The sequence below is a fragment of the Suillus subaureus genome (genome assembly GCF_016647635.1).
Source record: "Suillus subaureus strain MN1 chromosome Unknown BJ212scaffold_9, whole genome shotgun sequence".
NCBI lineage: Eukaryota > Fungi > Basidiomycota > Agaricomycetes > Boletales > Suillaceae > Suillus > Suillus subaureus.
Window position 1 is genome coordinate 811,149 of NW_024538565.1, and position 20,350 is coordinate 831,498.

Here is a 20,350-nt window from a genome sequence, read left to right on the forward strand (position 1 = left end):
CCAAGTAGTCTCTAAATGACTCGTGTTCCGCCTCGAAGTTCTATGTCTCACAGTAGTGCCCTGAAAGGTCGTCGCAAAGTTGCCAAAAGACTATGTTGGGATGTCGTCCAACGAGTTCCGCAGGAGTACCAAGATACCAGTGTCAAAGACATGATCTATACCCCCTTCATTCTTTGGATGGTGTTGTCTTTCTGACCAGTGATGAGATTGATTGAGCCTTCTATCAGTTTGCCAGGTCCGAACACGTCTCAAGTTCAAGTTTTGAGCTTGATTCGTGGAACTGATCTCTCCTTTGTGGCGTCTACTTGCGCAATGGACAATTGTGAATGCACATTGGCAAAGCTCCGACTTCTGTTTCTGCAGCAGATCTATCAATCATCAGTAACCGAAGTTAACCGTCGCACTGTAAGCGTCCATTATTCTCGTTGACTTGCACCTAATTTCCTGCACCAGTAATAGTGACTTGCATTACTGACAATGCTACGCGCCACCTTAATGACATCTTCGCTATATCTTGTATTCTATTTTATGCGCTCTCAGTGCCGCTATTTTCGGCAAGTGGTCTGTTTGCCGAGGAAGAATACAGCTATCCGAAACCAGAGCATACTTGCTACCGACGAGCCAATCGTAGCCCACTACAGGAAAACGAGTATTCAGGTGACCGCTTTAGTTGTCCTCGCTAACTTCTCATCTATCTTTTCAAGAAATTCCGGAGAAAATATAGACTCATATATACTGGCACTTCACCAGATCAACGAGCCATCCGGCCAGCATCAAAAATCTTGGAACGCCTGTGCTTGATGCTCTTGGTATTTATTATGCTCTGAAGCCTCGTTCTTCAAATGGTTAATATACAGGTGCGGGAAGCTGCTGAAACGGCAAAGTATGGTGAGTTGTTGTCTCACAGCTCAATACACGGTCCAGGATGAAGCAGAACGGTGGGTTCAGACGTCAGAGAAGTGCGGAAGATTATGATTTTGGTATGTTTTAGAATTTCCAGCGACCAAGCATGTCTGAAGGGAGCCCCATGACCATGGTCCTTCAAGATACTATACCCCGGAAGGATCAACTACCAAATATAGAGCAATCAGGGACCAGGAGACACGTATGTTGCTCCAGATAATCAAGGAATTTGGTAAACGCAAGAGAACCAAGTATGTCCACCTTCTGGATCTGGATATGGCTCATGGGTTTGGGAGCCAATGTTGTGAATCCGCAGAAAGAAGTGGTTACTTTTATGCGGCGGTCCGCATTTCAGGAAGGATAAGGACTGAGGTTGACTCATACCCTCTTATCAAATCCAAATCTTGTTTGGCAGATTACACTCAAAATACTTAGTTCCATCCAAAACCATACACTTCCTTGGCTTCTGCCACTATCACAAGACTTAGATCGCGCGCGTAAGGTGAGCCTTATCATGATGGCGAGATGAGACCAAAGATAGAACTGATCGTCGCTGCTCGAAGGAGGGGTGCTCAAGTCAGAAAAGGTTTCGCCAGTGACGATAAAGCGGTGGAGAAAACCATATTCCTGGATCATGGGGCCAGGCTCACTATCACACTATCCAAGTCCTATAGACTATGATATATCTAGCAGACGGATAGCACCGCTGGGGAGACAAAGTGGTGTCTCATTTGCCCTCCATTTCAACCCGATAGCTTGGCACGGCGCCTGATACTGAGTAATTGTTAGGAAATGGAAAGATGCATGGTATCATGACCCGTGCCATGATATTACGCCCGGTATTGGTGGTTATCTTCTGATTTGGCTTCTATAGGGCGTTAGTCCATAATCACAAACCCAGCTCATATTTAAGTGCCAATGCAATCGTCTTTCTCGCCGGTGCTAGTCGACAGTCACACGATGTGAGTGGCCCTTTCACGATTCAAACGTACACTTGACATTGACCTCGATAGATGGAGATTCCTTTGCGCAACATCGCTCTGGCAGTTACCACAGATGACTTAACAATCGAGTTCGCCAAGATACTTCATAAGCCCCCTTTTCAAACCAGTTCTCTCATGAATTTTGAAATCCACCTCTCGGACGAGTCACACCCTGACGGACAGCAAGGCACCCTCACTTTGCCAACAAAGGATGCTGGGGCCACTCTCTTGCGTGCTCATGGTGGCGCAAGGATTGTCGTCAAAGGTCGACCAGTCCTCATCAGCAAGAGCACGCAGGCGATCCACGAGTCCCGTATTGAGAGGTTGAATAGCGTTCCATGGCGCGACCCAATACAGTTGCGAGAAGAGCAGGAAAGGCTTCTCAGGAGAAACCAGTCTTTCCAGCTTCTCCGCTACTCGTTCGGCCGCTTCCTCCGGGACGGATCTTTTGCTTCGCGAGTCTCCCCTCTTGGCACAGCTAAAGTTATCTGTGATCCAGAGCCGAGGCAGATACGCTTCACTTTCGAGCCTCGACAAAACACATCTAACGACCTCTTTGTGGATATTTTTGGACGCCTAACCCGAGTCACCACCGCATCTTATGCGCCTCACAATATCGCAACACTGATGGGTAACCGGAATGAAGATACCGCTATTGTGTTCGTTCGTGCCGATTAGCCCCCTGTGTATACCTTGGTTAATAACATATTGGACGACACTAGCCGTGTGGTTGGCTTGGGGCGTAATGATCACATGCCTCCGGGATGCCATAGTCTGATACTGGCCTTTAATAGCCAGTCAGACGCAGATAGATTCACTTACGCATGCTGCAACCGTCTCCATCTGCGTTACTCCACACAACACCATATCCGAATTCATGATCACACCTTGAACAGTACATCTGTTGAGACGCTTCACGAGTCACTCTCTCAGATTCCATACAAGCTTGGGTTTGAAGTAGAAAAGACCGTCGCAGGCTCTCTTTTGAGTGCGATGGACATTCTTTCGCTGAAGGAGGTCATCCTATCGTTGCAAGCTGAACATGGCGACGATGCGCCAGAAATATTTCGGTCTTTTGCCTCGGAGCTTGCAGGACGTAGTGCAAGCCGTACAAAACGTCGCAAAGGCCGGGCACGCGGCAATCCAGCCAAGAGAGTTTACCTTCTCTTCTTCGCCGAGTTACCCAAGAATTTATCAAGGAGCATCAAAAGCCCCGTCCTCTTCTAGCTCTGCCACCACAAAGTGGGGTCTACCTATCCTACCATCTCATCCTAACGCCGACACGGTATATCCTAGAGGGACCTGTCCCAGACCAGTCTAACAGTGTCTTACGTCGCTATGGACATCCCGAGTGCTTCCTGCGTGTCTGCTTCCAGGACGAGAATGGACCAAAGCTTCGTCGGGAAGCCGATTGTTCCATTATAGACTTTTTGGGAGTGCGATATCGCTCTATTCTCCTCAATGGCTGTCGTGTCGCTGGACGCCAATTCCAGTTCTTGGGATATTCTATGAGCGGCCTGAAAGAACATTCAGTGTGGTTTGTAACGCCATTCAAGGATGAGGATGGGAAATTGCTGAATGCACAATCGATCCGGGACAACCGGTGAGCTGTTGCCATTGGCCCTCATCAATCTCTTGCACTGAATGCAACCATTAGGGCGATTTCTCCAAACTTCACAAACAACCAGCTCGTTTGGCTGCAAGGTGGTCTCAAGCCTTCTCCGGCACTGATCCATCAATCACACTTCTTCCCGAAGAAGTAGATTTCCGTTGCCCCGACAAATACTCGCCTTCTGGCGGGCTTATGACAGACGGGTGCAGTTCCATATCAGTTGAGCTTGCTAAGGAGGTATGGAGGTCTATGCAGAAGGGGGAAAAGCGATCTGCAAAGCTACGACATGTTCCATCGGCTTTCCAATTTCGACTTGGCGGGGCCAAAGGCATGGTTGTTCAAGACCCCACCATTCAAGGAAGGCTCGTCTGCCTTCGTCCGTCACAGATCAAGTTTGATGCCCCCGAGAATCTCACTTTTGACGTTCAATCGACGTCAGCTGAACCAATACCGGTGTTCCTCAATCGCCCACTCATCTCCCTTATGGAGTTCTTGGGTGTAGACACTCAAAGAATTATTGAACTACAGGACGATGACATCCGCAAAGCTCAATCCGTCCGGTCGTCATGTACCAATGCCTCCAAAGTTATTCAGCAACATGGACTTGGGGCATCCTTCCACCTACCGTCTCTCTTCACAAACCTATCGTCCATTTTGCAACTCGAAATTGGAGACACGGAGGATGACCCGTCTCTGTGGACCAGCAAGCTCATTGAAAGCTCCCTGCAGTGCGTCGAAACATACATCCTGCGGGAACTAAAGTACCGTGCGCACATAGCAGTGCCGGGTTCGTATACCTTGCTTGGCGTCTCTGATGAATGGGGCTGCCTGAGAGAGGGAGAGATATATGCAACCGTGTTTAATGAAAGGACGGGATTTGTCCAGGACATCACGGGCGAGGTTGCCATAACGCGTAGCCCACAAATTCACCCAGGCGATCTGCAAGTTGTGACAGCCGTACAACGGCCAGAATTGGAACACCTGAAGAATGTCGTCGTTTTTTCCTGCGAGTAAGTCCTGTTAATGATTCGTTATAAAGGCACGCTAAACTGCATCGTCAACAGGGGCGAGCGAGCGCTTGCATCATGTCTGGGTGGAGGCGATCTTGATGGCGATATTTTCAATCTAATTCTTGATGTAAGCTCAAAGTTTTGAAACATCCATTCATGCCTGAACTTTCCACAGCGAAGACTACTACCAACGAAACAGTTCGAACCCGGAGAATATCCGGCAGTGACCATCAGATCGATACCGAATGCGTGTGGCATCTCCGATGTCGCAGATTTCGTAATTGACTATGTGAGTCGCATCCCGACTTTAAGTTTAAATGGCTGCAGGATGAACCGCGAGATATAGATTCAGGCCGACCTCATTGGTCCCATCGCCATAAGTCATCTCAGGTTTTCTGACTTGAAGACTCCAAATTGCACGGAATGCATTCAGCTCGCGAAGTTTGCCTCCCAGGCACTCGATTTTCCGAAGAGCGGCACTCCTGTAAACTTCAAATCCTTACCTTGGCTTCGGAGGACCCAAGCTAGGCCAGATTTTCTTGCCAAAGAAGGCGCTAATATCACCGGCGGGCAGTACTACACCAGCACAAAGCTACTCGGTCAACTTTTCCGTCGGGTGCCAATGAAGAGGGGGATACCTACTGCATGGAACGGGAATTCCTCTCCATCAGACGGAGCAACTGTGGAGACCGCGCTCTCTTACATAGACCTACGTCATCTTGGCCTTCCAGGATTGACTGACCCGAGTGAAGAGTTGATGGAGGAAATGACATATTTACTCAATGCATATTGCGAACAGCTACTGATTGTCGGACAAGCGCACACAGTGTCAAAAAACAAGAATATTCACGTCTCCGAGGCCGAACTGGTGAGCGGGACCATCATGGCGAATTGGTCCGACCATCAACGTCGGCGGAATGCAGTCTCCGCGATGAACTTGCAGGTCAGCGTAACATCCAGTCTGCGTTACGGGTTCTTTAACGATACTTTCAGACGCAAGAGCTCGTTCGTAGGGTCAGGGAAGAACTTCAAGGGGATGACCCTGGGAGACCAGAGACAGAAGCGCACGAGGAGGAGGACCAGGAGACACTGGAGACAGAAACGTATGAGGAGAATCCGGGGACACCAGAGACAGAGACGGATGAAGATGAGGACGAAGTCCCAGGTACACCGGAGACAGAAACGGACGAGGAAGAAGATTACGAAGATATGACCTTCCACGAACAGTGCGAAGAGTCAGAACAGCGAGTGATGGCAGAAACGTTCAAGCGCTGTTGGGCGGCGTGGTGTGTAGCAGAAGATAACCTAATGGAAAATCCCAGTATGTTTGGAGCTCAGAGTTTTGGTTTAATCGCCCTGGGCATGATACTCGAGATTGTGAAGACGTCTCGTCTCATGATGTAAAGGATCGATGACCAGAATTGACTGGTATGTAGTCCTTCGTGCGCGATATATACCCACATGTAATACTTACTAGTCATTATTCGTATGTGGAGTAGGTACTCCTGTAGCAGTGGGATTGTATACTATATGTGTTGACTATGAATTCATGTTTCTGAATTGAAAAATGCAGATTTGCGTCCACACAATCTATGCACTCTCATACTGTCTATATACTGGCCAATGGACTACTACTTATTAGTACTGGTTGCGAAATGCAATGTTACATGATGTGTCATCAACAATTTCATTCACAATACTATCACTGGCGGGGTTTTTCAAAGGTTTTCAATGTTTGAAGCGTAGCACACTCGTCAAGAGGTTTTTTTTTCCCGCTTCTTGACAGACCTGAGGGAAAAATCGTGCTCTATCACACCCAGGTGAAATCTGATTTTTTTGCGATGATGTTCGAGCGGCGGAAGGAATCCGGTTGTGCGATGTCAGTTTGGCAGGGACTGGATATGCTGTTTCAAAATTTGTCACAGCAATGTCACACTGGAGTTTTATAGCTCCGCAACGGCACACTCGGCAAAATTTTGAATCTCGATATCTGAACGAGTGAACGTTCAATGGATTCGGAGCGGAGATTATAATTGATGCAGCACTATAGTCACGGTGCGGGATGCACTCTTTCAACAACTTCACTAATAACATGGTTCTGCCCTCACTCAATCACGATATAGAAATCGCAGTGGTAAGCATCATTTGTATAGGGACAGAGATTATTTTCACATAGTTTTTGTCCTGTTTGACAAAGTATATAGATTGTAGCATTACAATCATTAACATTCAGTGGTGTGACATATTTCAATGGATGATTTATTGTGAACACAACTGCTCGATGTTTTCTATATGATCTTCACAGCTGTGTTCTATAGACACTAGAGAACACTGGCTAAAATCACGGAATATTTTTGTGCAGTGCGCAGCTCGCGATATGATGATCAGCGAATTTTGAAACCCAATACCCATTTTGAAAAACCCCGTCAGTGATAGTATAATACAAACCCCGTACTACCATCGGACGAAGTGCCTGACATGCTTGCAAGAGGATCACGAGGAAAGCCCGCTTAAAACCTACCTGCGGCAACATGATTGAATAATATCGTTGAACTTGATAATAGATTGTCACTCGTACAATGGAACATACGGAAAAAGCATCCGGTGCATTTTCATGTCTCGTTGTAGGAATACATGTAGTGCAAGTAAGAGATGAAAGGTGCTGATGATGCGGAGGAAATGCCTATACCATGGCTCAGGTCCACAATTTATTTGAGGTCACCGAACGTGGATGGTGAAACAAGTTGAAGTCATTGTGAATATTCTGGACATTGTTATACTGGACCCTCGATGTAGACTTGCGGCAAGTTGTCAAAACTACACCCTGAACCAATAGCCACCATCGTGACACCATTACACTCTTCATTTTACCTCCATTTTCTTACCTTGTTCTAACTTCTCACCTTCCCGATGGAACTTCAAATATCAATATTGTAGCATATGTTTCTGACGACTTTCCTTATTTGGTAATTTCATTAATCCCTTGGGCTGATAGGTCCTGCCGCAAAAGCTCAAGTGTAAGTGTACCGTTCGCCTCTTTGAGTTTTTATACCTGACATTGGGGGTTCAACGTCGTTCAACTCCTAGCCCCCTTAGAGGCTCTTAGATGGGATGCTGTTTTACTGTCCGTTAACAGTATAAATTCACATATATATACTGTCCTCCTCACCTTTCCGTTGTGTCTCCAAAGGGGCGTGATGGTGTAGCTGCAACATCCGCCTTGAATGGGGTTTTTACGCCTGACATCGAGGGTTCGACACTATTATTCCAAGACCCTCCTGTTTTGCCACCTGCGAGTGTATATATACATATATACTGCCACCCTTGCCTTTTGTTTCATTCTCTGAAGAGGCGTGATGGTGTAGTTGCATCATCCGCCTCGAATTGGGATTTTACACCTGACACTGGGGGTTCGACCCCGCTCCTTAGAGGGACGTCTTTTTGACTGTTATGTTCACGGGCGTCAGTTTGACGAAAATAGTTCATAACTCATGACTAGCTACCAATCGGCGTGTTGCTTCACTAGTGTTTGTCCGGTCGTGAGCTGCTGAGCCTAGTTACATGTTGCTCTTGCTGTTCTGAAACTCGGTCCCTCGGCAGCAAGTTCTGCTACAGCAAAAAGTTAGCAGGATCGACCTGCATCGACCCATCAAGAACATAATAGTGACGATGAGTACAGGTGGGTAATATACATGCAGATCCCACCACCAAGATATGGCTGGCTACTGCAACGAGCTTACTGACGAAGTGAGAATCAAATTGTAGAGCCAGAAAAAGGCGTTTCTTCTGTCGCCTCAAATTCTTCTTCAGCTGCCTCGTCACGCTCCGAGCTTTCACGTAAACGTTCGATCTCCTTCCGAATGAAATAATATATTAGGCTGTACAAGGTGAGTAGAGCTCCATTAAGAATAGCGGTGACGTGGGCACGAACGAGCTTGCCAAAACGGTTGACAGAGTACCAATGATAATTAGCAAGCCATTGATAAGCTTTGTTCCTGTGCGCCATGCATCAATGAGAGCAGAATGGATGACATGAGTTTTCACGGGTATACATACGATTTTTCTGGGTGCGGTCTGAGAGTTTGGCAAGACGAGATCCGACGAATACGTTTACCCAGACCTTTGGGAGGACAAACAAAGTCGCCACGAAGAACTGGAGCAACGATACCGACGCTATGCTCTGACGTGATGGCGTTAGATGTGAACCACTAAACGATTGAAAAGCTTACTGCGAATAGCGAGTTTGACCGGGCCCATGGCACAAGTGAAGACATGCGGATGAGGATGATCAAGGGCATGCCTTTTGATCGCTGTAGGCGTCTTCTACTAAGCAAATATGCCGATACTAATTAAACACACTGACTATGACAGCTTCCAGAGCCTGCCATTTCTGGTTAGTGGAAGTCTGCAAATGCAGCCTCTCGCCAAACATCATCCGAAGGGTAACAAAAACTATAGCGGAGGCTGCCAGCGTTCCAACTGCTGCAGGAATGAAGCCCTGCATGCCGTATATGAAACCGAACATGTGAAGGAGTGGGCCTAGTCCAATGAAAGGAGGGAAGGATATGACAACTGGGGAAAATATGTTCGAACATCGGATGAAAGCATACAAGACATGCTCACTCATGGCAACGATAAGAAGTATGTACCCATATGGAAGATGTCGGAGGTCTTGAGAAATGTCATACGTGAATTGAGTAATGCGAGCTGGAGTGACCACGATTGTGAATGCGGCTAAGCAGACATAGAAGAATACACTGACCTATATCAAAGGCTGGAGCAGCATCATGGTCAGTTGACACGAGAACACGAAAATCCAATACTAATGTCACCTTTTTAACTAGATATATCAAGCTAGGTGATCTTACGAGACGCTTGAGAAAACAAACCGCGTTCGCGGGCGTGGGCAATATGTTTGAGATTTCTTGACAAAAGAAAGCTTTGGTGATTGTAAGTGTCGGTGCTAACGTTCAGGTTGAGACCCAAGTGAATTCACCCCACAATCAGCGACAATCTCAAGTTCCCAGACGTCCTCTAGCAAGCAGTATTGAATATGGCAAAGCCAGCGGCCCGGGGCTGTGGGTATTCACGGCTTTCAACCTCGTCACCAACGTTGTCCACGTACAATTTGTAATTGTGAAGAGTAGTAGTTGAATGAAGAAATTTTCGTCATCGATCCAACTGTCCAGTTTGCTTTACGTTCATGTTGTGTCCCATAAGATCCTGGAACGGGCATTCAGACTGGTGCTTGCACAACCAAGATCTATTAAACAGTGGCTCACTTCTATGTAACTCAGCCTTTCTTTGCGCACATTAACGTGACCCCTTCTTCACCTTTCTGATCTCCATCAAGGCGCGTTGATGTTGCAACACGGACTGTCGTGCTCTGTCGTGCTCATTTCAATTCATATTTTATATGATCAGCTTCCTAGATCTGTAGTGAGGCGGAGGCTGAGGACTGAGATTAGCAATAACAAAACAATGCAACAGAAACGTCAGGCGAGTCCTGGACGATTGACGCACACTGCGCCTCACAATGTGCCGGGTGCAATGAGGGGCTCTTCATACTGTATAGCAACACCATGGAGAACCCATCGCTACACCTGACCATGATAATACTAATCATAGGCATCCAAGCGTGGTGTGGTCAATTAGTAGGACGCTGCGATGTTTGCTGAAAATTCAATAAAAAGGATACCATCAGAATTGTGACACAGATAATCATGGATGTCAGTTACCCACTGGGTCATCGAGTTTAATGTCCCGGCGTCGTCGTCAAGAACAAGCACCAAATATCAGTACACAGCCACGCTCAAACACGTCCAAAAATAGAACATCAAAGTTACCGACGTGGAAGGTTGCACACAACCGAAACCTCGACACACTAGAATTGGCATTAACGCTGGTCTCAACAACGGTACAACGGTCATTTAAAGGATGCGGCTTCTCAGCTCTGCGCTCATAACTCTCCTTGCACTCACAAAACTCAGCTTTGCAAGTTCGAATTCTGTTCTGGTGGTGCTCGACCCGTCACTAGACAGGGAGGACTATTCGATTTTCTTTGGTGGACTTGAAGGTTTGTGTTTAGTTTAAATGGTCGTTTGCTGTTGACTGGTTTATTGGTAGAACGAGGCTATAATTTGACGTTCCGTGCCCCCAAAGATACCAGTCCTGCGATCACCAACTATGGCGTGCCCAACTATGACCACGTCATCCTGTTCGCACCTGACACAAAATGTGCGTGCAAAGTACCAAGTACAAGCCTACTAACCTCAATCCAATCACAGCATACGCACAAGACATCACTCCGCAGTCACTCGTAGGCCTCCTCTCAGAGAACACCAACCTCCTCATTGCCCTCTCTCCAAAACAAACGCCCCTCACAAGCCTCGCGGCAGAGTTCTCCCTCATCCTCCCACCTCCAGAAACACCACTCATTTCGCACCACCCCGCTCGCTCAGAGCCCCCAACCACAATCCCTGTCCCCGTCTCATCAAGTCCAATCCTCACCCCAGGAATACCCCCAATCTGGTTCACAGGCGCATCCCACGCACTAGGCTCTACCCCAATGCTCGTCCCCATTCTCCGTGCCCCCGCAGAAAGCTTCGCAGCCGACCCCACAAGTGACGCTGACAGTGACGCCCTCGTATCCGCTTCCGAAAAAGGTGGCGAAGGCCTCTGGGCGGGGAGCCAAATGGGCTTAGTCACTGGATTCCAAACGAATGTGAACTCGCGCGTGGTGTTTGCGGGCGGCGTGAACATGTTCAGTGACGAATATGCGAGGAAGGAGCTTCCTTCTGGAGAGCTTCCTGGGAACGCTTTGTTCGTGACAGATGTGGCTGCGTGGGTTTTCCAGGAGAAAATGAAGTTGAAGATTGATGCGGTTGACCATCATCGGGTTGGTGAGAGTGAGGCGCCGGAGAAGTATACTATTAATGATGAGATTGTAAGTTTTGCTTTCTAGTTGAGTGGGATTTGGTTGACGTGACGTCTTGTGAAAGGTTTATACAGCACATATCTCTGCATACGATAGTGAAACCTCCACATGGAAGCCTTACAGCGGCATCGACGACTTGCAGTTAGAATTCACGATGCTCGATCCTCACATTCGTACCTCCCTGCCACCTGTTCCCGGTTCCCCTGGTACATACCAAGTCCAGTTCCGCGCTCCTGACAGACACGGCGTTTTCAAGTTTGTCCTGAACTGGAAGAGGAAGGGGTTAGTGCATTACTTCATCTTCATATTGACTTCCCAACTAATTGTTTCATAATCAGTTACTCATACCTCGAATCAAGCACGACCGTCCCTGTTGTGCCGCCGAGACATGACCAATACCCACGTTTTTTGAGCGCCGCATGGCCGTATTATGCAGGAGCTATCAGCACCAGTGTTGGATTTTTCCTCTTCTCAGCTTTGTGGCTTGCGGGAGACGTCAAAGGCGAGCGGAAGAAGGGATCCAAAGCAGAGTAATCACTCAGCCGTGCTCAGTTACGGAAGTAAAATATCCCACCAACGTGCGTCGATAATCGTTTTGCCTGTATCTCGCAAGTTTGGTATTCTATGTACATGCTGTTCGACAAGAATCCTCCGGTTGCGCACATATGTAGATGGGAAGCACTGAACGACAGTATGCATGTGCACGAAAGAGACGGGTCTATGTATGGTCAGACCCAAAAGCGTGCGACACACTACGACTTTGCCGGTGGAGCCCGGAACACTTGTCGAAGGTTATCCCAAACAACACTAGGACTTTGAGCGGCGTCGATACCATGCCATAAGCCCTTTGTTTTGTAGTACCCTGCGACAGGACCAGTCTGCTTGTGGAACGTGTCAAGACGTTTGCGTAGCGTTTCTACGTTGTCATCGGAGCGCTGGATGAGCGGCTCGCCTGTGACATCGTCCGTCATAGGTTTTTTGGGTGGGCTAGTGCGAGAATGTATTAGTGTTATTTGAGCAGATCGCGTTAGTGAGAACGTACTGGAATTCTCTGTGATACGTCCGTCCTGAAGCCGGGTGGATGAGACGGCCGGTGATTCGGGAGATGAGAAGTTGATCAGGGATGAGGAGCTCGACGACGCTGTCGAGCTTTTCACCGCGGGAGTCAAGCATGGAATCGAGTTTCTCAGCTTGAGGAACGGTCCTCGGGAACCCATCTAACACGAATCTAAGTTCCATATCAGAACTGACGCGAATAACTAAAAAGATATGGATAAAACGCACCCATTCTTGCACTCCTTGTTATTCTCAAGCTGATCCTTGATCATGTTAACCATGATATCGTCCGTGACCAGTTCACCGGCATCCATAACTTTCTTAGCCATCCTCCCCAACTCAGTTTTCTTGGCTATTTGCTCGCGGAGCATGTCGCCCGTTGCGAGGTGGCAGACACAGAACTCGTCGCGTATCCGGGGGGCTTGCGTTCCCTTCCCTGTGAACCGTCATCAATGTCAATATATTCATCTCACCAGAGAATAATTCTCCGTGTGTATAGATAAGAAAGACTGACCAGCACCAGGAGGACCCATAAGAATAGTCCTAAGCTGTTGAGCAGGGGTCCTGCTCGGAGGAACGACAGCCTTAGCTTTCGCCTCTAACGCGTGAATTTTGTCGTTGAGCTGCGCTACGAGGTGCTTGAGGTACTCGAGTTCATCTGAGGGTGCCATCTTGAGTACGGGTGACCGAGGAATACTTGAGTCTTGGTGACCGAGCAAGTAGGGAAGGAAGACGTGGAATTTCAAATGGGCGCTTAATGTACGTATCTATTCGGGATACAAGTGTGGTAAATTTTAGACGGAGTTTGAGCGCCGCCGCGTATAAGCTTTCTGCCCGAGGACCCACGACTACTGTTGATCGTGTTTTGAACATTAATTTTGTCATCTTTCAGCCTCACAGATGGTAGCTATTCGCATCGATTGCGATATCGATGCAGATATTTCCCATCTTTGAGTGTTGCATAACTTTGGTTCGTGCGGATTTATCACGGAGTGTGTGTATGTAACTTTCTTAATCCCCGCGTTAGTCGATGCAGGCACGTCAGACCTTGGTCCTTGTGGACGGAGATGGGTTTCGTTTCCGACTTTTGTCAATGCTCACTAGATCTACCAACAGCAAACCTATCAGCGAAGAGTCATAGATGCGGTTTGCCCTTGATCCGTTTCGACCTGCATACTAATGCAGTCTGAAGCCCACACAAGTATGGCCGTGAAAATACGTATGTGATTTTCGTTCGTCGCATGTGCTAATCCAAGTCTTCTGATCAATGATCTTCTCTCCGTAGTTGGCAAAATCTGTTTAGACTCTGGACTTCCAGTGAGTTATCAAACTTGACGGATATCTGCGGTGAGCCCTACATTCGACAATAACTGAGGGAAGAGTGGGTAGACAACTTCCTCACCTGCGCACTTGCATTATCCCCAGTCAGAATCGTGCATGCCCGGGACCTGTCACTAGAGGCAGGGATGCAGGTCGTAACGGGAGCAGGTTCAACACCTCCGCGTTCAGGAAGTTCCTGCAAGTACGTAGTACCCATGTTCAAACCTCAGTCCTCGCATTGGCTATAGGGTAGGTGATCATGATAAAGCTGAGTTGCGTATTGAATATTGAATGATAAATATTGTGGATCTGAATTTGCGACTGGTTATGCTTATCTCAGTCTAAGGCAGTCATGAACCTACATATGCATTTGCACTATCAGTGGACTACAAAACAAGATATCTTCGCCTCGAAGGCGCAAAATTGAACCCACAGCGTCAGGTGAAAACTCAACGAGGTGAACAGTACAATTAAATACCTATGCAGCCATGCCTAGCCGCATGGCCACCTTCCACATCCACATCAAATGGGTTGTGGACATGAGTCGTGGTGTATAAAGCATAGGCATTTCCTCTCCATCGTTATTACTTCCATATCTTGCTTCTTATCACTTCATGCAGTCAAGTCAGACTAACATGCTCAACGAGCACAGATGCATCTCATTGACAACCTCAGATGTTCCATGAAAGTATTGTTTCCGCAGTGGCTTCATGGTACATACGAGGTTGCCAGAACTTGGGCTGAAGAATTTGCAGCAGCATCTGAAGGTGCGTTGATACGTAGCGTTTTTGATGGTTGTGGACCCGTCAATTGGATCAGAGGACACGAAGGTGGACATGTACAAGTGCGCACCTCAGACGAAACACATCTTCGTCTACGATGACCAAGAGGAGTCGTTCGTGATGCTGAGTGTAACAATCGACCAAGGTCTGATCGCGAAACATGCCCGCATCGACGACGTCGAAGGATGGGAAAGTTACCCGCAATGACACAATGGCACACGCTCGACTTGATGTAAGTTATGCTTGCCGGTGAACTGAAAGCGTGAATCTGCACGAAGAAAATTTCTTGCAGAATGTAGTGAACAGGGGCAGTGATGATGGAAAAAGCGAATTGATATCCATGCCGTAGCAGCGTGGTATGGAGCCAGCTATAAGCGCCTACATGAGTTGGGTTATGGGTAGAAATCAAACTCTACTCACGACATATAAGATTGACGACATAACCACAAAGTAAACTCCCCTTTTACTTCAAACGCTACTGACCGTCTGTCTTCCTGTCCAGTCACAGGCCAAGGGACATGTCAGGGTTGCTTGATGTAGCAAAAAAAGCGCATCATATTGTGAGAGGGAACCTGCTGCAGGTGCCAACCTGGACCATGTGAGTGCATACAGACAGAGTGGAGGCAGTCGCGTTCTTCCAATCGACGGGTTGTCACTGGTTCAGACGATAGAACCCTGCAAATTTGGGACGTGGAGAAAGTAACATTTGTAGGAGGGTCATTCGAGGGATATCGGAGCGATGTGTCAATGGTCGCCATATCTCCAGACGACAGGCGGATTGCGAGCAGTGGAGTAAAGTACACCATCATTATCTGGGACGTCGAGAGCAAGCAGATGGTGTTTGATCCGCTCGTGAAGCATAAAGTCACGGTGTGGTCTGTTTGCTTCTCTCTAGATGGCAAGAGACTCGCGTGATGAAACAATTGTCATATGGGATGCGGAGACCGGCACTGTCCTCTCAACACTCCCCAATGGTTCGTCGGGACATTGTGTCGCATTCAACCCAGATGAGCTAAAATTAGCATCCGGATCACGTGACGTGGTCATCCGGGTTTGGCGCGCCGATAACGCCGGACTCCTTCTGAGGATCAACGCTTCACAAAGAATATGTTCGAAGAGTTGTGTGGTCGCCTGACGGCCAGCAACTTGTATCCACATCAGCCGACACAACAGTGAAGTTTTTGGCCTCTTCAAATGGAACCCAGGGCGGTCAAACTTGCACTGGTCACACCGACTACATTACCTCGCTCGATATCTCTTCTGATGGTTCCTTCATTGCCACTGCCTCGAACGACATGACTGTGCGGTTGTGGAGCACAAAGTCACACCAGCAGATAGGTTATGAATTCGACCATACGTCATGTGTTCGCTCCGTTACCGTTTCTCCCAATGGAACATTGCTCGTGACCGGAGGCGCTCTGTCAGCAGCAATCCAGCTGTGTTCTTCGTCTGGGTCATACTTTGCGTACTGCAGTAAGGTGAAGTTAAGCCAAAAGCTCTATCTGGAGGCCCTTTCCGATGCGGAGAAGGTGCGAACAACATCTGTCATTGTTTTAACAATCATAATGGTATTCATAGGTCATCGAGCTCAACACTTTGTCTCCTCTTGGATATGAATTGAAGCATGGAGCACTTCATGGAGCACAACGCTATGATGATGCATTCGTGGCCTTCAAAATCTTGCTCTCCAAACTAGATAATGCTCCTGGCGCACAGGTGCAAGGTAAGCCCAAATTAATTCATACGTTGACGTGGAGATCATTGATTCATTCTTCAGAGATACGTCAGAAATATATCAATCCATCTGGAGTACTGGAGGTTGCTGCTCGACCAATCATTCACGCTTAACTGGAAAACGCCCTACTTCGTCTAATCAACACCTCCTATGGACATTTATGCAAACGAGATGCCCAGATCAACGCCTTCATAGAAAGTACAGAGTACACGCAGCTTTTGTATTCATCGGTGATGCATGGGCCCCTCCAAATGGAGTCCATCACAGAAGCAGTCACAAAGTACTTCAATTGGGCGATGTTATCCCATTGGTGGGAAAGGAAGGAGCCACTACTGCATGACATTCAAGGCAAGATCATCTATGACTTGGATCCGGTCAGAACCATCGTAAAGTTGCAGCAGTTCTGTGAAGTCGCCCGTGATGCGGGGCTTCGCTGGGCGTGGAGCGATACATGTTGCATTGACCAGAACAACAATGTCGAGCTACAAGAATCAGTTAATTCCATGTTCACCTGGTATTATTACTCAGTACTCACTATCATTTACCTGTCTGACGTTTCGCCTTCGTCAAAGTCCGGCGCACTCGCAAATAGCATTTGGAACACCTGAGGATGGACCATTCAGGAGTTCCTCGCTCCCTGCATTGTTCTTTTCTACCAAGCAGATTGGACCCTATATCTCGACGACCGCTCACCCAATCACAAAGAATCTCTCTCTATTATGCAGGAGATGGAGCGTTCAACTGGCATCAGCGCCCAGGCGCTGGCTGCGTTCCGCCCGGGGATGACAGGTGCCCGAGAGAAACTTCAATGGGCGTCAACGCATGTCACTACGTTGCAGGAAGACACCGCGTACTCATTATTTGGCATCTTCGGCGTCCACCTTCCTGTAATCTATGGAGAGAAGAGACAAAATGCGCTGGGACGACTTTTGCAGGAGATCATAGCCCATTCGGGCGATATTTCTGCCCTTGACTGTGTCGGAAAATCATCCGAGTTCAACAGCTGTCTCCCAGCAGATATTACCTCATACAAGGCTTTGCCATGCGTACTGCCATCTTTATCCGAAGACGAGATCCAGGCATCGGTCTCCACATTGCGAAATACTGTGGCCATGGAGTCAGCTTCGAAATTGTATACTATCCTTGACAACCTCAGTGCTCCTCGCTTCGCCAACTGTAGATTGCAACTGCCTTGCATCACATTTCCAGTCACGCAAGTCAGATGGAAGGTTAGTACACGTTGTACCTATGATATGAAGGCAGATAAACTCCAAGACCTGGAAGTCACGATGGCGGACACGCTGACTCAATTCTCGCCTGGAAGTCCCACTCCACAGACATCCTTGCTTATCCGTCCGTGGAATCGTCATGATCTCGGGCTGCCTGACTTTTCAGACGGGACGCAAAGCGCAGGCGATTGGCTCGAGCCTCCGCTGACATCAGATGATCCGCTTGGCTTGTCTCTTGTAGACAACGAACCGACTGATTCACAGTCTCATACGCGAGAGTTGAGCTTGCTCGCCCGCCTTGGACAGCGTTTTAGCGCACTTTGGCTGTGGCAGCAGCGTGACGACGAGCCGGTTGATTCGCAGTCTCGCACGCGAGAGTTAAGATTGATCGTTCGCCTTGGACAGCCGTTTGGCGCACTTTTATTGGCGCAGCAGCGTGGTGGGGAGTACAAGAGGATTGCGTCAGATCAGAACATCATTGCACGAGTCAGGGACATGGCTTCTGTTGGTCACATGGTGGATGTTAGGACGTTGGAGATATTGTAACTCCCAAGAACGGCTATCTTCATGTATACCTGATATTGGAGTCTGGACAGTACCCCAAGACTTTGTATTGTATCTCATACTGTCTCATGTAAGTCACCCACCCCCGCACATGTGATCTCGAGATCTTCATAATACCACCGTTAATGTAGTAACCAGTCACAGCTCGTAGATATTGACCTGCATCTTGACGTGTACTGTGCTACAATATTGTAACGACGCTGGCACTAGCCCCTGACTCGCTTATTCCTGGCATGTTTCGTATCAATCGAACTACACACTAGTGTACTGCAAATGACTTCAGAGGTGCACGAGCTGCTCGGTGTTTTCCCACTTACAGCCTTGCTGACTAAGGGGATGGGTTTGTTTTCCCTGGACTGGCAACAGTGCTCACAGTCGTACATCCATTCTGCCATGATACTGAGTCGGCGTGCGAGTTTGCCCGTCGAAAGGAGTGAACCTTCAAGGCGAGGTAGAATGAAGAAAATTAATCTTCCTTTTACCATCCCTGGAAGATTCAATTATTCACCCATGGGCAGTTCCTCGGAGGTCCTTTCACTTCGTCCTGGACAAAGTTGTTACTCAACAGAATCCAAATCTGTTTCTCTTGGACTGCGCGGATTCGAAACCTGCCGACGACAAGGTTTCTTTCTATCGGAACACACCTTGACATTGACTCATGGATGGTCTCCTCAGAGGTCCATCTAACTGGTCTTAGCCAAGTGGTTCAGAATCGAATTCTGTTTCTCTTGGAGTTGGTTTGAAACCTGCTGACAACATTTTTGCGGTCCAAGATCTTCGGAGGCCCGTCTTAACTTAGTAGGCCCAGTCACTGCGCCGACTTGGAAACTCCTTTTTATGTGATAGTCTGTCCATGAAGAGGAATTCACCTTTACGCCTCCGAGGGTCGTCTCAGAAACAGTAAAATATGTCCCCGAGGTGCGTACGTGCCAACATATATTCTCGACAGACTGACCAAACCTGTCGGGATTCACCACCAAATGAAAAATGTTAATGGGGCCAGAGGCCGGAAGAATGCATGCAAGCTGGGGGTGGAACGAATCTGTCAGTCAGGAAAATGACATAACCTCCCTACCTTTAGCTTTCAAGTCATCGTCGGACCTCGGTCGCATGTAATTTGCGTGCGTTCCTGTTTCATGTCGATGCCGAGGCAGAACTAAAAAATCAGTCGCGTAGGGTCACATCCGCGACAGACTCGGAGCCCGCTACCATGACCATCGTAGTCACCACTGCGTACGACAGCTGCGGTACAGGGCGAGCATAGATTCCTTCAAGAACTTGATTATCATACCGCGCCTTGTTCTGCTGAACTTTATTACCTGCACCTCATTCCGCCGATTGTGGTACCATCCCCAGCGGACCTGTTCACATGGTAAGTAGTTCTGCAACAAGCCCAGACATGAGAATATGCAGTTGCCGTAAGGGCCGTGGTACCCGCGCACGAGCTCGCACCATAATTTCAGATTGTTGTGAGGGGCGCCAAACCGTTCGTACACAATAATTCGGGCGCTCCGACGCTCTCCCTCCGCGGGGGGTTCTGTGTTTGGCCGCGTGTTGATTGGGCGGCGCTCCGATAGAATGGTTTCTCCGGTGCCGGTGCTGACGTGCCTGTCATGGACTGGGAGCAGATTGGTAGGCGGGTTATTTTGAAGACAAGGACGTCGGAAGCTAATACCCTCGCGTTCCTGGCCCAAAATATGCCACTTGGCTTGAAGCCAAGGGAGTCATCAGTATATGACCCGAGCCCGACGTCGCTGTGCGTCAGATCATGTTCTTCCTGATGGACTTGTGGTTTGAAGACGCAAGTGGCTTTCACCCGCGCATCTTTGTCTTCGGGAAATACACAGGATGCCTCACTACCGCAGCTTTTGTTAGTTGCTCGGTGCTGATGTTATACATACCATTACCTTTCCTGAGAAAATGGATGCATAGGCAAGTACATCAACCCGGTCCTTCTTAGTGCAATTGATAAATTAGTGTCTGGGAGCGAGCGCATCATGAAGTAGCTTCCGCGCCATAGAATTCACACTCCTCTCTGATGAAGGAAGAATTGCTACCTGTATGTTTTGAGAATTGCATGTTTCATTTTGAGCGATACCCATTTTAAGTTATTCTTCACGACGTCGGCGTCTCTTTAGATTCCATGATGGCGCTAAGTATACCGCGAAGACAGGAACACATCCGGGCTCTGCAAGGAAAGGCTCTTTTCTTTCTTCAAG

General features: G+C 48.1%; 6 protein-coding genes across 6 annotated transcripts; 4 read left to right on the forward strand and 2 right to left on the reverse strand.

Moving 5' to 3' along the window:
* Positions 1-248: 248 nt before the first annotated feature.
* On the forward strand, positions 249-892 carry BJ212DRAFT_1063621 (uncharacterized protein). Its single transcript, XM_041328973.1, has 2 exons — positions 249-405; positions 460-892. The coding sequence occupies exon 2, from the start codon at positions 478-480 to the stop codon at positions 799-801; it is 324 nt and encodes a 107-aa protein (XP_041195275.1). The 5' UTR covers positions 249-405; positions 460-477; the 3' UTR covers positions 802-892.
* A 1,024-nt stretch (positions 893-1,916) lies between these two features.
* Positions 1,917-5,912, forward strand: BJ212DRAFT_1446100 (RdRP-domain-containing protein; the record flags this gene model as incomplete). Its single annotated transcript, XM_041338187.1, has 9 exons — positions 1,917-2,545; positions 2,609-3,041; positions 3,086-3,489; positions 3,591-4,508; positions 4,563-4,635; positions 4,684-4,797; positions 4,855-5,451; positions 5,563-5,611; positions 5,674-5,912. 9 exons carry the CDS (start codon positions 1,917-1,919, stop codon positions 5,910-5,912), a joined length of 3,456 nt encoding a protein of 1,151 aa, XP_041195276.1.
* Positions 5,913-8,517: 2,605 nt separating this feature from the next.
* Positions 8,518-9,264, reverse strand: BJ212DRAFT_1267165 (uncharacterized protein; the record flags this gene model as incomplete). The annotated part of the gene is made up of 4 exons (XM_041330637.1): positions 8,518-8,688; positions 8,738-8,818; positions 8,872-9,080; positions 9,132-9,264. Coding segments are annotated over 4 exons (594 nt in total), but the record flags the coding sequence as incomplete, so codon positions are not given.
* A 1,099-nt stretch (positions 9,265-10,363) lies between these two features.
* On the forward strand, positions 10,364-12,024 carry BJ212DRAFT_1342745 (Dolichyl-diphosphooligosaccharide--protein glycosyltransferase subunit WBP1). Its single transcript, XM_041335199.1, has 5 exons — positions 10,364-10,584; positions 10,635-10,745; positions 10,796-11,454; positions 11,510-11,727; positions 11,784-12,024. The coding sequence occupies exons 1-5, from the start codon at positions 10,446-10,448 to the stop codon at positions 11,977-11,979; spliced, it is 1,323 nt and encodes a 440-aa protein (XP_041195278.1). The 5' UTR covers positions 10,364-10,445; the 3' UTR covers positions 11,980-12,024.
* BJ212DRAFT_1342747 (adenylate kinase-domain-containing protein) lies at positions 12,025-13,265 on the reverse strand. Its single transcript, XM_041335200.1, has 4 exons — positions 13,016-13,265; positions 12,730-12,937; positions 12,488-12,673; positions 12,025-12,432 (listed from the first exon to the last, which is right to left on the reverse strand). Exons 1-4 carry the CDS (start codon positions 13,170-13,172, stop codon positions 12,198-12,200), a joined length of 786 nt encoding a protein of 261 aa, XP_041195279.1. The 5' UTR covers positions 13,173-13,265; the 3' UTR covers positions 12,025-12,197.
* A 1,498-nt stretch (positions 13,266-14,763) lies between these two features.
* On the forward strand, positions 14,764-18,113 carry BJ212DRAFT_1298171 (uncharacterized protein; the record flags this gene model as incomplete). Its single annotated transcript, XM_041332664.1, has 6 exons — positions 14,764-14,835; positions 14,953-15,053; positions 16,078-16,132; positions 16,182-16,326; positions 16,534-16,865; positions 17,064-18,113. 6 exons carry the CDS (start codon positions 14,764-14,766, stop codon positions 18,111-18,113), a joined length of 1,755 nt encoding a protein of 584 aa, XP_041195280.1.
* Positions 18,114-20,350: the final 2,237 nt, after the last annotated feature.